At 49.5% G+C, this 14,378-nt stretch overlaps 1 protein-coding gene across 2 annotated transcripts in view; it reads right to left on the bottom strand.

The window, feature by feature from the left end:
- Window positions 1-2,466, bottom strand: part of LOC119456524 (uridine phosphorylase 1) — a 33,374-nt gene extending 30,908 nt beyond the window's left edge. For both annotated transcript variants that reach the window (XM_037718349.2, XM_049669941.1), the window contains exon 1: window positions 2,317-2,466. In XM_037718349.2, the coding sequence (XP_037574277.1) occupies window positions 2,317-2,357 (41 nt within the window). In that variant the 5' untranslated portion in view covers window positions 2,358-2,466. The remainder of the gene's footprint in view (window positions 1-2,316) is intronic.
- Between the last annotated feature and the right edge of the window lie 11,912 nt (window positions 2,467-14,378).

Genomic DNA, 14,378 nt, shown 5'->3' with positions numbered 1-14,378 from the left:
GAGAAATAATAAGAGCATATAATACGATAAACGTAGAGAGAGAGAGAGAGAGAGAGAGAGAGAGAAAGAATAAACTTTCATTATGAGCAAGCGCAGTCTCCGCCCTAGGTATGTTTTCAACTTTAATTTTAATAAGCTTTGTAATCCTGAAACCAATGATGCGTTGACGAGATGTAATCTAGATTAGCTAGTACCGTAAAACCTTCTTTAGTAACTTTTGAAGCCTTAATATATTAGTTTCTGGCGTCGTAGCCCAAACGAAACTGCAGTAATTTATGTAAAACAAAAGGACGGTGTGGTATATTTAAAGTTTTACCTTCTTGAGTAAGACAAATCGATAACAAAATTTACACTGGTTTCAATATATATCTATATAGACTATGTCGTCTATATAGACTACGTCGTCTATATAAATATGAAATAACAGTGGGCCCAGTACACTTCCTTGGGGAACACAACCCAGTACAGGTGAGTATATGACGACTTTTGATTACCTAATTGAACATGTTGTTGCATGTTCCATGAATATGATCTTATAAATTAAGGCAAGTGCCGTACCACGAAACCCATACAAATTTAGCTTAATTTGTAAGACGTTGCGGTTAATGCAATCAAAGGCATACTAAAATCGACAAACACATCAACCGCGAAAAGATTTCTCTCGATAATTTGGAGAAATATTTGTTTAAGTGTCAATAATGCTGCCTCTGTTGACCTGCTTTTTCTGAAACGAAATTGACAATCGGTTATTGTAGTTCTCGAGTAAAAAAATTATAGGCAACACTTAGCAACACTTAAAGCAAGCAATTATAGGCGAATGCATAGCCGTTCGTCCTCAGGCAACTGGAGCAATATATAGCTCAGACGGCGCGACGACTGCTTAATTATAAGTAAGCAGAGGTGACGAAATGAACTTATGGGTAAGGGCAGTTGACGTTTAGTTTTTACCGAGCGAACATCGAGACGTCGTTGGTTACGCTGACGATCGACTGCATGTTGCAACTGCAAATTGTCGTGCCGCTGTGTGAAAGCCTAACCAACTGCGATAGCTTAAGGACAACAAAGCCCTCTGATACAATATATATATATATATATATATATATATATATATATATATATATATATATATATATAGAATGCGTTCTGGCCAGTTCGCATACGCATAGGCACCGCGAGTAATCATGACAGAGCTAGAACATGTTATCAGAGGTGGTTGATTGATGACATGCAGTTCTTACAAAGATTTGTGAATCTGGCCCCGGATTTTGTAACGATCATTCTTTTATAGCCCTTGCGGTCATAAACTCGCAAGCCGCGGCGTCGATCTTATCGCACGCATTGACCACTAAGTGCGACGGGTGTTAGGAAAAGTCTCTCCGCAGGACCACGCGCCGTGGGCCGGATGACACGCGAAATTTCTTGTCATCGACTGTGACAGAAAGTTGCCCGGATTTATGAGCAGCACGGAGGAAAAACGTCAAGGCAACTGCCGCCGGAAAGCTCGGAATGCGTTAAAGCACGAAATAACAGGGCTGCAGAACGCATGAGAGCTGAGTGTGTTTCGAAAGTGTCACGTTAGCGCGGAAAGGGTGAGTCGAGTTTTGTTTATTCGGTTACCTGCGGCTTCGCACCAGTGAGGGCAACTGGAAACCGTCCGAAGCCGCCGCAGCGGCCAGCTAAAACAAACGGCCGACCACCGGGAACGGCAGTCTGTAAATCGTTGCGTAGGTGCGGTGAAGACTGCACGCATAGCGTAATTTGAGACACCCCGGCCCGCCAGAGATGGTTCTCTGACCGGTGGAAGGACGATATTTCGCGCCACCGGTGTTACCAACCGCCCATAGGCGGGGAGCTAATTTAGGTACCCGGAGGTTGCTATAGGCAACCGAAAACCCGCTTCAAGAAGTCATCGCGCTTTGATCGGACTCTCCCCCCCCCCCCCCCCTCGCCTTTTATCGCGAAGCCTTACACTAAGGGTATGTACAGGCTGTGCAACATCACGTGACAATTTTAACTGCGGAAATGATTTTGCAGCGATTTGTTCTGCATTTCCTTTTTCATACCTTCGTCTCTCGCTGTTAAAAACCATGTCTGCGCGCGTTCACTGTACGAGGAGCACGCTGGTGTGCGCGAAAAGAACTCTAGCGCCGGCTAGCTATGATGCCGAGCTTTTTCCCCCGCTGCGAAGCACTAATCCCGCGAACGACTCTCAGAATGGAGTGATGCTTCGTGATGAGCCATCGTGGTGCTTGGTGCGATGATAAGGGGATAAGCAACTGTCGAGCGACTAGCAGAGATTATGAGTAGCGTACTCACCGCGCGTCGTCGCCCGCTGCCCGGTTCGTCTGCTGCGCCATGGCTGAGTGGAACCTCGGTGAGGCGGCAGGCGCGCTCGCTTTGTCGTTCGACCCGTGACGTCGACGCTGCCGGCGACGTGCGTGACGTCGATGGAGTCGGCGTGCATCGATCGACGGCGTGCGCGCGCCGGCACAATGTAGAAAGGGGGAGGGGGTGGCACACAAGAGCAGAGCCCGAGAGTGCTTTCGGCGGCACCGAAAAGTGACCCAATGCAGAATGCGATGAATGCGTTATTGTCGTTTGCGTTTATTGTAGAACATTTTTTTTTCTTAAGCGAGACACCAAGCCTTTTTTTTGTTTTTTTGTTTTTTTGTTTTTTACAGCGGTGCTGTTTAAGACGGCCGTAAGTCCGTAACGCGTTGGAAAAAATGTGGGCCGATCCTGGTGGTAGTGCAGAAAGCGTCCAAGCGCAATTACCCTTTGAACTAGCGAAGCTGAGCCTGGGTAAGTCTAGCTGAGCATGGTTGGGACTGCTTAAGCTTAGTCAGTCATCGATAGCCAATATCTTATCGATAATCGATCAGTAATCAATAAATTTTGGAAAATTCTGGGGATGACTTGGTAGTGCTTAGCTTAGCCCAAACCCGCCCCGGGGTTGCTCAGTAGCTATGGTGTTGGGCTGCTGAGCACGAGGTCGCGGGATCGAAGCCCGGCCACGCCGGCCGCATTTCGATGGGGGCGAAATGCGAAAACACCCGTGTACTTAGATTTAGGTGCACGTTAAAGAACCCCAGGTGGTCCAAATTTCCGTAGTCCCCCACTACGGCGTGCCTCATAATCAGATCGTGGTTTTGACACGTAAAACCCCATAATTAATTAAATTAGCCTAGCTCAAATACGTGGCCAATACCTTGCGATAGCCAATCGATAGCTAATCGATAATCGATCAATAATCAATTAATTACGGAAAATGCTGGGCATGACTTGGTAGTGCTTAGCCTCGCCCAAATACGTGGCCAATACTTTGCGATAGCCAATCAATAGCTAATCGATCCATAATCGATAAATTACGGAAAATGCTTGGGATGATTTGGTAGGGCTTAGTCTAGCCCGAAAGCCAGAACTAGCTAGGTGCCCGTCAGCTCCGCTCTCTCTTTAGCATTGCGCCTCCAATGCAAGCTGCGCTAATTTTTTTGTACATTATTTTCCATTTAGTGAGACATGTGGGTATTTTTCTTTGTCTTCCCGCGTGTCCTGTTCCTACTGGCGCACTCCAATCTTTGTAATTGCTTTCCGGTCTGTCATGTCGTTCTTTCTTTTCTCAATACTCCCCTTCTCCCTATCTTGAACTCATTTTTCTATCCACTCCTTCCTAAAGAGTAGGCAGGCGTTGTGCAGCCTGATACGTCCATTTTGCCCTCTCTGCATGTCCATTGTATTTTCATGTCGAATATTAATAATGACTATAGAGAGAGAACAGCATCTGTTATAAGAGTAAAACCAGTTAGACGATAGCATGGCTGGAATTAGAGTACTGCAGGCGGTTTCGCGTGACCTGGAGCACAAAACGTCTTCGTGGGCGGCAGAAAAATGACTCAGTTCTGAAGACTTACACGCCAAAGTCACGATCTAATTATCACCCGCGCCGTAGTGAAAGGCCTCCGAATTAATTTCTGCCATTCGTTGACGTGCACCCAATGTACGGCGCGTGAGAGTTCTGGAATTCCATGCTCAGCAGCTGCCGCGGCAGGTTCCGGGGACGGCAGGCAATGCACGTGTAGCGGTGTGACAGTTTTGCCGGTTCACACAACCTGTTTCTTTCCTCACGGCGCCGGCTGCCGGTTCGACCCCACACCGGCACGTCATACCGGCACGTTGTACCGATCCCCCGCATGCGTTCCCAGGGGGAGGGGGGGGGGGGGACGTTCTTGGACGCGATGTGGCGAATTAGGTGGAGTATCTGATGCCAGGTCCGCGTGATGTTGCGAAGCCATGTCGTTGCACCACCATCTGCATCGATGTAGATGCCTAGAACTCGAACACTGTCTTGCTGAGTTATTTGCTCACTTTGCACCGATTCCCCAAAACGTGAATGCCGATCACGCAGAGAGGCAGTTGTCTTACGCAAGGCGGCATGAGGCAAAAGTTCGCGACGCTCCTCCCATCACCAGGCTGTCTACACCGACGCCGCCCTCAGTGACGAAGCTTCAGCCATAGCCTACTATTGCCCACGCACCGCCACGGCCTACTCCTCCTGTCGTCCTGCCTGCAACGACCCATTAACGGCGGAACTGGCTGCGATATCCGCTGTATGCGACGCCGTCCTCAAGCCTCCTTTCGCAGCCTTCACTCATCACACAGTTTACACAGACTCACAGTCTTCCATAAAGGCCTGCGCCCGGCTGGACTCGCGCAATGGTGCTGTTTACTCAATACACCGGGCGATCCGAATCGCCGACGAGGCTGGCCACACTGTCCGCCTCGCATGGGTACCAGGTCACGCTGGGGTCGCTGGCAACCGAATGGCCGACTCTCTGGCAAGGGAGCTTCTTTCCTGCCCCTCAGAGACGCGTCCACAAGTGCCTGACGACCCGTACCCCATCGACCCGGACACAGTCCTGGCAGAGGCGAAGGCTGCTCGAAGGGCCGTGCTCCGGAACATCCTCCCGGAAAATCCTACGCCTCTGCCAGGGAAGTTTACCCGTGCTGAGGCCACACGCTTGCGACGCATCGTCACGGAGACAGCAGTGACACCAGCCCGCCGCCAGACCTGCGCCTCCAGACCTGGCAATCAGCCACTTGCCGCTTCTTCTTCTTCTTTCTTCTTTCTGGGGTTTTACGTGCCAAAACCATTTCTGATTATGAGGCACGCCGTAGTGGAGGGCTCCGGATTAATTTTGACCACCTGGGGTTCTTTAACGTGCACTACAACGCAAGCACACGGGCGTTTTTGCATTTCGCCTCCATCGAAATGCGGCCGCCGGGGCCGGGATTCGATCCCGCGACCTCGTGCTCAGCAGCGCAACGCCTTAGCTGACTGAGCCACCCCGGCGGGTCACTTGCCGCTTCTGTCCAGGGAAGCAGCTGCTGGATCAGAACCATATACTCTGGGGCTGCTTGGATCTCGCCGAGCACCGGAGAAGAGCGATAGCCACCCTTCCCCCTACTCTGAGGCCTCAGGATTTGGACGCCTGGCGCCTTCCCACTGGTCCCCCCGAGAGACGGCGCCTCATATTCCAGTCGTTACTACAATTTCTGCAAGAGTCAAACATGATGAATAATATTTGAACCTCTTCTTTTACCCCTCCCTCCGCCCTGATGGATTCATTTCCTGGGGGCGGAAACTTTTTATGATTATTTTAATAAACGTTTGAACAGCTCGGCCGCGCGACGCGCTTCAAGGTGAGCGGCTTCTTCTTCGGGTGTCCGGATCTTCTTTGGTTGTACCATGTCAAGGCCATGTCAAGGCTTCATGTACTCGCCACAGAGTCAACGTAAATTCTGCCGCCGTCGCTTTTATCTCCCAGTGACGTCACAACTAAGCTCCGCCTCCACACTTGCCGGGCACAGCTAGACAAAGCTCACACAGCCCGCGAACCGTATTGGCGCGCAGTGACGTCACGGTTTTGGCTCCGCCTACCCGGCGGGGCAAGGAGGTGGTGGTGGCAGCTGGAGTTCTGGTGAGGTCACGTGATACCTCGGCGGGGGCGCGGTGTCGGTGTGGCTAGGCGAAGCATGTGCGCGGTACCTGGGAAGGGCGGCATGAAGAGCTTGGCGAAACGATGGCATGCCTGGGCGAAGCGGGGGAGCAGTTCACCTGGCTAAAACTACATTTGGTACCGGCCGTCAGGATTCATGGGCGCACCAAAGCAACTAAAACATTAAACAAAATGTACTGCACAGACGTTCTGCGAGAAAAACTTGGCGTCCGCCAGGGCCCGCGCAGCGAACGCGCACTCGCTAGCAGACGACGCGCTTGACAAAGACAGCAATATTGAAGCCGTCGCGTTGTATAATCCATGCCTCAAATATATATCGTTGGCAAAATGGTGTAAACGTAAATTTGCAGTAGAAAAAGCACTACTTTAAGAGCGTACTATGCGCAATCGGCCTCGGCGCCCGCAGCAGAATTACGTTAAATATGCCGCAGAGCACGTCTCCGCCCCCATCCAGTTAGGGTGCCTCGATGCCCAGCGCCGCCGTCCAGGGTGGAGACAACCCCGCTGGCGCCGCCATATTGAGTCACGCGAGCTGAGACTCAGCTACGCTTGCGTTCATAAATAGTGTTACTCGCGGCGCACTTCCAAGTGCTTTGCCTTGATGATTTTTTTTATCGGTATCGCATCTGCACATCTTTATAAGCAATAGCCGTTAACTCGTCGAAGGTCCAAGACGTAAATGTATGGCGCCGGGAACATGCCCCACGTTGCCTAATTCAATCAAATTTAATATGCCGTGTGTATGTTTGAAATACGCACAATGTTTTTTTTTTCTTTTTTTTGCGCTTCGATGCTTGGTATATAAGGTTTGCGACCCCCTGTGTGTGGAAGTTTTTCTTTTTCGCTGATCTATTTTGGTTTACACGTCACGCCTGCTTTACCGTAGCCAGCCACTCGCGCACGGCGGTCAGTTTCCCTTGCGTTGCGCGTGCTCTTCGCGTTCGTTTGAAATTATTTGACGATATCTACGCACAATTTTGTTTTTTCTTGCCCACAAAACTATGTGCTGACAGGATTAAAGCTGGTGTAAAAACAACTGCGATGTGAAAATAAGGTTTAGTTAGTGCTGTAGAGAAACATGTAACGTAACTTGTCTGTGTCAATCTTGCGTAGTACACACAAGAAACCAAACGATGCACAAAATACATTTACTTATAATGTCTAGTACAATAAATCATGAAAGAGATATGTACATGAAAAATTATATGTACTGTGTGGCGCCTGAAGGTTATGTTGAAAGACGAGACAAAAAAAAAAAAAAAATTCGCAAGGTAGGCTCGACACACAATTCGGGATACTGAGTTTTTTTAAAATTTATTCACTACATGGGGGGGAGGGGTTCAAGTGAGTACATCAACCTTATTACACACAATATAAATCGAAAACAAGAATGCAAACAAGAAAACGCAACCGCGGGTAATATTAATCAAGATATCCAGCCAGAATACATCAGCTACCATCGAATATGTCGCATCAGCCAAACACATCGATGGCGAGTACAGAACATTTTATAAATAACCATTAGAACACTGATAACTACATTGAAAAAATAAACAACACTGCATACATATCGCGTGCAAAAACCGTAAATGAAACTAAGACAGTCAAATACCGATTAGCAATGTTTTTCACTTCGAAAATATAGTCCATGATGATGTAGGGCTGTTGACTTTAACAGACGGCGCCCATCCTGTCGATTTCCCTCGTACTGGTCCTCTTCAAAGTGTTTCTAAGTACAAGTAAAACAAGAAAGTGATTATTGATATGAAAAGTTGCCTTGTAAATACAGCGAACCCATTACAGTGCTTAAAAATAAATTTTCGCAGAAGTAATGCTGTATTACCTCGCTTCACACGTTTCGAAGAAATGCACAGGCTACAACAGACACCATGCCAGAAAGCGCCGAAACATTTTGGTACCATGATGCCCCTTAACTCTACTACACCTGGGCATACCGTGCACAGGCATTTAAAGACCGTCACAGTACCCACTACGATCGGGAATGAGCACGAATGACCATCGGCTTACGAGCACCACGCTACAAATATATTCGTCTAAAAAATCAGCTATATAACGTAACAACCTGAGATCCGCAAGATATCTGCTGAGAATAGAGAAAATCACAATGCTTCGCTTGCCACGTACACAACAGCCGCTCTCCCCAGAAGAAGCACTGCGTTCTTTAGTCCCAAATAACCAGTAGCGAAAAAAGAAACTGAGGGGAAAAAAAAAGAAAGAAACAAGAGACACACGATGTGTGCTTCCCGTGAAAAAGTAAAATAGGTGGTTTACATGACGATTTGTAGCTAATGTAAGGCTATTTCGCGGCGAAGCATTTTCGTCAGTTCTTAACATAAGGGTACTACTCGCATAGACTGCGCTGATCAAAACGGCAAAAGCCTATGCGACGCGCGCTCGCAAACCATAGGCTACTCAGCATCGGTGCAGTGCTTAGTTCGTGAGCGAACGTAGGTACGTGAGCGAGGATCAGAGAATACTTTCTTATTTATGAAAAGCACGATGCGATAGTCTAAACTTTCTTGACACTTACCTCGCAAATGTAGGAGCTTTCCGTTGCCTTCCAGTGATACCGCTTTACTTGGGCTCCCCATCTCTTCCTTCGCTCTGGGTCCCGGGTGAAGCGTAAACAACGAAGCCCTTTACGCGTCGATCCGGTGCACTTGGGAACACAACAGCCCGTCATGTCGACTCGATGCACTTGACAAGCTTGTCATTCATGCGGCTGAACACTGTCCAGCAAGTAGAAGCGTCAGCGAAGCATCCGCGCGCACTGTGTCTCGAACTAAGCAGCGGCACCAAGCACTCACAACCGCTCGCTGTGACTCAAGATGGCGTCGCAGCGAGAAAGCGGCGGCGCGGGTGCGGTCAAAGGATAGCACCACCCTGAACGGCGGCGCTGGCATTGAGGCACCCTACATCCAGTTCGCTCGCAGCGTCCTCGCACAATTTTTCCACATGCGGCGCTTCAGCGGGAGAGCGCCGTTCGGCCTACCATTGTCTAGTACATTCTAGTACGAACCACTGCTGAAGAGGCGAATCGTGGAGCTACGTGCGCGGCTACAACCAGGCATCATCGGGCTCAGCAGACTGCTGTGCAGAGAGCATTACAAGCCGCAGCTCGCCGTCGACGCCGTGCGGACAGTTCAGATCGTTCTCGTCAACACGAGGCGAAGAGACTGCCACCAAGACGCTGTTGTGCGTGGGGCCGAAATTGGAGCTACTCTTGAGCCGCTCCACCAGCTTATGCTGTGACTGTGCTGCGTGTGCCGCGCAGCACTGTGACTTTTTCTCCGCCACGGGCGCCGACACCTACGCCTACACCGACGCCGGTGCCGACGCCGGACTTTCTGCGACACGGGGTTAAAATGCAATGTCAAATCATCGTTCACGTGTGAGCAAGAAAAGTTCTGGTTGATCCCTCTTTCATAGGAATTCGTAGAACACGAACGTGAAACGTGTCTTCACAGAAGTTGTTTCATGTTTGCTTCGTGAACTCACGGTCCGCTGCAACGAAAGGCGCACGATTATCGGGCCGCCGACCGTGCTGCAGGTTTGCTTGGCGAGCGGCGCCCAGCTGCCGAGTCGCTTCGGCGAAGGTACGAGCACCTTGGGTCTGACTCCGTAGTGTTGGGCAGCCAGTTGAGTTGCAACGCGCTCAGCTTTAAGGATGCGAGTGGAAGATTTCGCAGCGTGCGCCGCGAGCGCGCGATAGCGTGCTGCTTCACGCTGGAGTAAAGGGGCTTTACTCTGGAGTGTGCCTCGCCGGACCAAAGCGAGATTCCCCCGTCGACGCTGTTGCCTTTCTGTGCCGCTTAGCGCAGCAGTTTTCTTAGTTGTAAGCGGCGTGTAAGCACTGCTGATGCATGTTGAAGCTACACTCCGTAGGCGACGAGGTGTCACAGGCTAATCCGACGCGAAAGACAAAACGTGCGGAAATTACCAACACCAGGCTTATATGCCCCGTTAGAGCCTCCGCTGCGATATGACTACCGTAGCGCTCCCTGTCGGCCTCGTTAGTGTCACGATGCAGTACTTCGCTTCACCGCTCCTAGATGGTGGCGCCATCCCTGACAACGAAGGTCCGAGGTATCCTTAGCTATCGCTTAAGAGACGCGAAGGCAAAAGCCTTGTAAAGCCTACTGTAAATCACCCTAATCAACCTTAATCCCCCTAATCCAACTTAATCCACCATAATGCACCTTAATCCACCTTCATCCACCTTAATCCACCCTAACCCTCCTTAATCCACTTTAATCAACCTTAAGCCACCTTAATCCTACTTAATCCACCCTAATCGACCTTAATACACCTTAATCTACTTTAATCCTCGGTAACCCTCCTTAATCTATCTTTATCCCTCTAATCCACATTTATTCATCCTAATCCAATAACTGATCAATCAATAATTAACTGTGTTAAACCCGTCACGGGATATTTTCTGTACTTCAGAACGCTACCTTGAAACAGACCGAAGGCTTTCGCCTTAAAACTTATTCAAGCGAAGCTTGTTATAAGGCACAGATTTCGGTGGCGTCCGTGTACTCAAAGAACTATGATCATCAGCATTTGCTTGAGCGTCTTCTTCCGCAGCTGGCTCGTTGGCACCCCTCGGTTTGCGCTTGCGCTCGTGCTCGGCACGCGCTTGTGCCGCTCGAGCCAATTGATACCGAATCAATAGCTAATCGATCATCGATCAATAATCAATAAATTCCGGAAAATGCTGGGGATGACTTGGTAGTGCTTAGCCTAGCACAAATACGTGGCCAATACATTGCGAGAGCCAGTCGATAGCCAATCGATAATCGATCAATAATAAAGGAATTCCGGAAAATGCTGGGGTGACTTGGTAGTGCTTACGCCCAAATACGTGGCCTATACCTTGCGATAGACAATCAATAGGTAATCGATAATCGATCAATAATTAATAAATTCCGGAAATGCATAACCCGCAAGGCCAGGACCAGCTAGGTGCCGATCAGCTCCGCTGTTCCTTTAGCCGAACTTAGACATCGTAACCAGCGCTGATGGACGGGACCACAAAGAAGAGACAAGTAGACTGGACGGCACCTCTCTTTGTGGTTCCGTCCATCAGCGCTTGTTACGATGTCTGAGTTCAGTTACAACCAACTAGCGCAAATTTCTGCTTTAAATAGTTCCTTTAGCCTTGCGTCACTAGTGCAAGCTAGGAGGAGGAAGAGGAGGAATAAACGTTTAATTTCGAAACAGTATCCCGGGTGGGATACTCTAGGTGGGAGGTCTCCTCATTAAAGGAACCCTTTGGCCTTCACTGCCTCCTTGGCCCTGGCGACGAGGCGCCGTTGTTGTCCAGGTCCTCGGAGACGAGCTTGGCCTCCGACGTTTCGATGAGGTCTTCGCTTTCTTGTACTGGTTTACAGTATTTTGGTGAGGGCGATGCGTCTGTGTTTAGGTGCCATGGGCACTCAAGGATCAGGTGCGCCAAGGTACGCCGCAAATTGGACATATATATCCTTGTAGTGTCGGGTAGATTCTGTGCGTGAGTATGCCGTGGATGTAAGTGTTACTTTGCAGTCCTTCTGAGTGTGGTGCTTTCTTCTTCGTTTAATCTTGGGTGAGGTGGTGGGTACACCCTGCGTTTTATCCTGTGATGTTGAAGGATCGCTGAGTTGGTGATAGCTACGGTGTCTGCTCCTGCTGACGCTGGCCGGGCGTCTCGAGAGTAGGAAGGGTTGGCCCGGCAGGCATGATCGCGGGCCGCGGCGTGTACCGCTTCGTTGCCCTCCAGCCCCTCGTGCCCAGGAACCCATGTCACGCAGGTGTACGGGATCGAAGTGCTTCGGCGCTTCACCATCTTTAGGGCTTCTGTAAGCTTCACTAATTTTCTTTAGATGCGAAGCACCTTATGTGCCCGGGCTGTCGGCGTCTCCTGTCGTCGTCGTCGTGATCACGGTAAGCAAGCGGCTCGTGCTCGCGGTCGGCACGCGCTCGTGCCACTGCTCCCGCGTTCGTCGTCGTCGTTGTCTTCCACAGCTGGCTGCGTTGCCGCTCATCATTTCTGCGTAGAATTTCACTTCTCTTCTGTCGCCGTAATGGGGAGGCCGCGTTTACGGGGTTATGAGCCATTGATTAAGGTAGTATCAGCCCATTAGCGGTGCATCACTGCATGCTTCGCACCTCCCCAGGTTTCACGTTAGTGGAGCTGCATTTCGCTCAGTGGGTCATTTCACACTTACGCATAAAATTTATTTCACTCAAACCGAGCCTACGACTTAAGTCGTGCTAACTGTAATGACTAATAAAAACTAAAAGAGTAAGAAAGGCGTCCATTTTTATTTATTAGTTTTTTACTCGTTGGCGCCGAACGTGACATCCGTTACACCCTGTAAAGGAAGTTCATCGCCGACCCCGCGTGTTAAAAAAAAATCGACTCGCCATCCCCGCCCTGCGAAAGTGGATCTTCGCTGTGAAAAACCGACACTACAACTGCTGATATTCTTTATAAATCCGGCTTTGACATGTGGCCCACGTGACTGACATGGGTTAACAATACCCATGTGGCCAAGTGGTTATGTCACGTTTAACATGATGACGAAGTGTGATTACGTAGTCACGTCAAACGTGGTGTTTTAACGTCACCACAACAAGGGTCGCGTGATGAACTCATCACGTCAAACGTTATGTGATAAGGGCATCGTCACGTGACTATATCCCCTGATGACGTCAAGTGATGATGTCACCTGACGACGTCGTATGATGACTCTTGGAGACGCAGCACACTCTGCGCTTCCAGCTTCGTTGCAAAGTCTCCGGGATCGGCCCACATTTTTGTGTGAGTACGCGGCCACAACAACTGAGTATGTGCCACTTAGTGTGCGGCAAGCGACGGAACCATTGTCGGCGTTCGCAGGCAACTTCGCGCCACGCTTTGTGTTTCGGAGGCCGCACTTCTCGGCAGTGCCACTAGATGGCGCAGGATGTCCCGAAAGAAGCGCTAGCCCGGTTGCCGCATTTCTCAGCGTTCGCACGCTCCCGCGCGCAATGCATCTCGGAGGCCAGGCGCAAGCTTCGCGGCGGCGGCTCTAGGTGGCGCCGAGTGTTCTTAGAAGAGGAGTCCCGCTGCAGTACACGCCTCAGACATAACTCGTTTCGGCAGTGGCAATACGTTGTGTCGCTATATGGATTGAATGCCAACACATTGCCGTCGACAATCATCGCGAGGTGGGTTCTGCCGCAATGCTTAATGTAACAATCAATCAATCAAAACGACCTTTGTAGCATCTCGAACCATGACACCCATAGTGTGATATACCCGGAACTGTCCGTGTCATAAACGTAGCAATTGTTGAGGATTTCTCACAATATCTAGGACTGAGAGACAACCTTGGTTTCGATGGTCAATAAAAAACTTCAACAGCGGTTTATCGGTAAATGCGAGAGAAATGCGTTAGTATTGTGTCACACCTCTTTGAGTACCGTATCCATGAGTTAATTCGCATTCACTACATTGCGAAGTGTTCTTCATGAACTCATTCTGAACTCAGTCTTTTCGAGGAGCGAAGTGCAGCCGAGGGGCTATCCGGAGCACACGCACACATACGAAAATTGCACATGTTTATCGTATGTGCGCTCCTTTGTTTCAAAACTACGTGCATACCGGGCTTAAGAACATTATTTGAAATTATATATATATATATATATATATATATATATATATATATATATATACACTCACCACGTGACCGACGTCTCACACACTTACCCTTTTTTTTTTCCATTTTGACCCTCCTAACGCTAACGCATTAAAAGGTAGGCGTGTGACGCGGATGCATGAAGGACTCATCTGTCCTGCGAGAAAATACTCCGAGACACCTACCGTAGTGTAGCTGAGTTGCCATGGTGTGTTGCGCTATTAATGTCGAGGTTGCGCGTTCGAACACGGCCGCGGCGGCCGCATTTCGATGTGGGCGGAACGCAAAAACGCTAGTATACTTACATTTGCAAGTTAGAGAGCTCCAGGTGCCCGGTGGTGAAAATTAATACGGAATTCCTCCACTACGGCTTGCCTCATAAGCATACGTGGTTTCGGCACGTATAACCCCAGAATTTTAAGCATGAAATGGTTCCCGTTGTTGGCGTCCTTCAAGTGACCTTGAGCCAAAAGCGAGAGCAGTTATCCGGGCACTCAAATGCGACCGAAATTAGAACATCGGGCATCGTTGCGAGAACAAACGAGATCCGGTCAACGAGTCAAAACGTAAGAAAATGCGGTCTCTCCCCCCCCCCCCCCCCCCCCAACCCTTTTTTTACAGGACCACATTGCATACGCTAGTTACTGCCCAAACAAGTTACAAAAAATATTGG

This window comes from Dermacentor silvarum, chromosome 6 (assembly GCF_013339745.2).
Source record: "Dermacentor silvarum isolate Dsil-2018 chromosome 6, BIME_Dsil_1.4, whole genome shotgun sequence".
Classification (NCBI taxonomy): domain Eukaryota; kingdom Metazoa; phylum Arthropoda; class Arachnida; order Ixodida; family Ixodidae; genus Dermacentor; species Dermacentor silvarum.
This window is presented reverse-complemented; position numbering and strand designations above follow the sequence as displayed.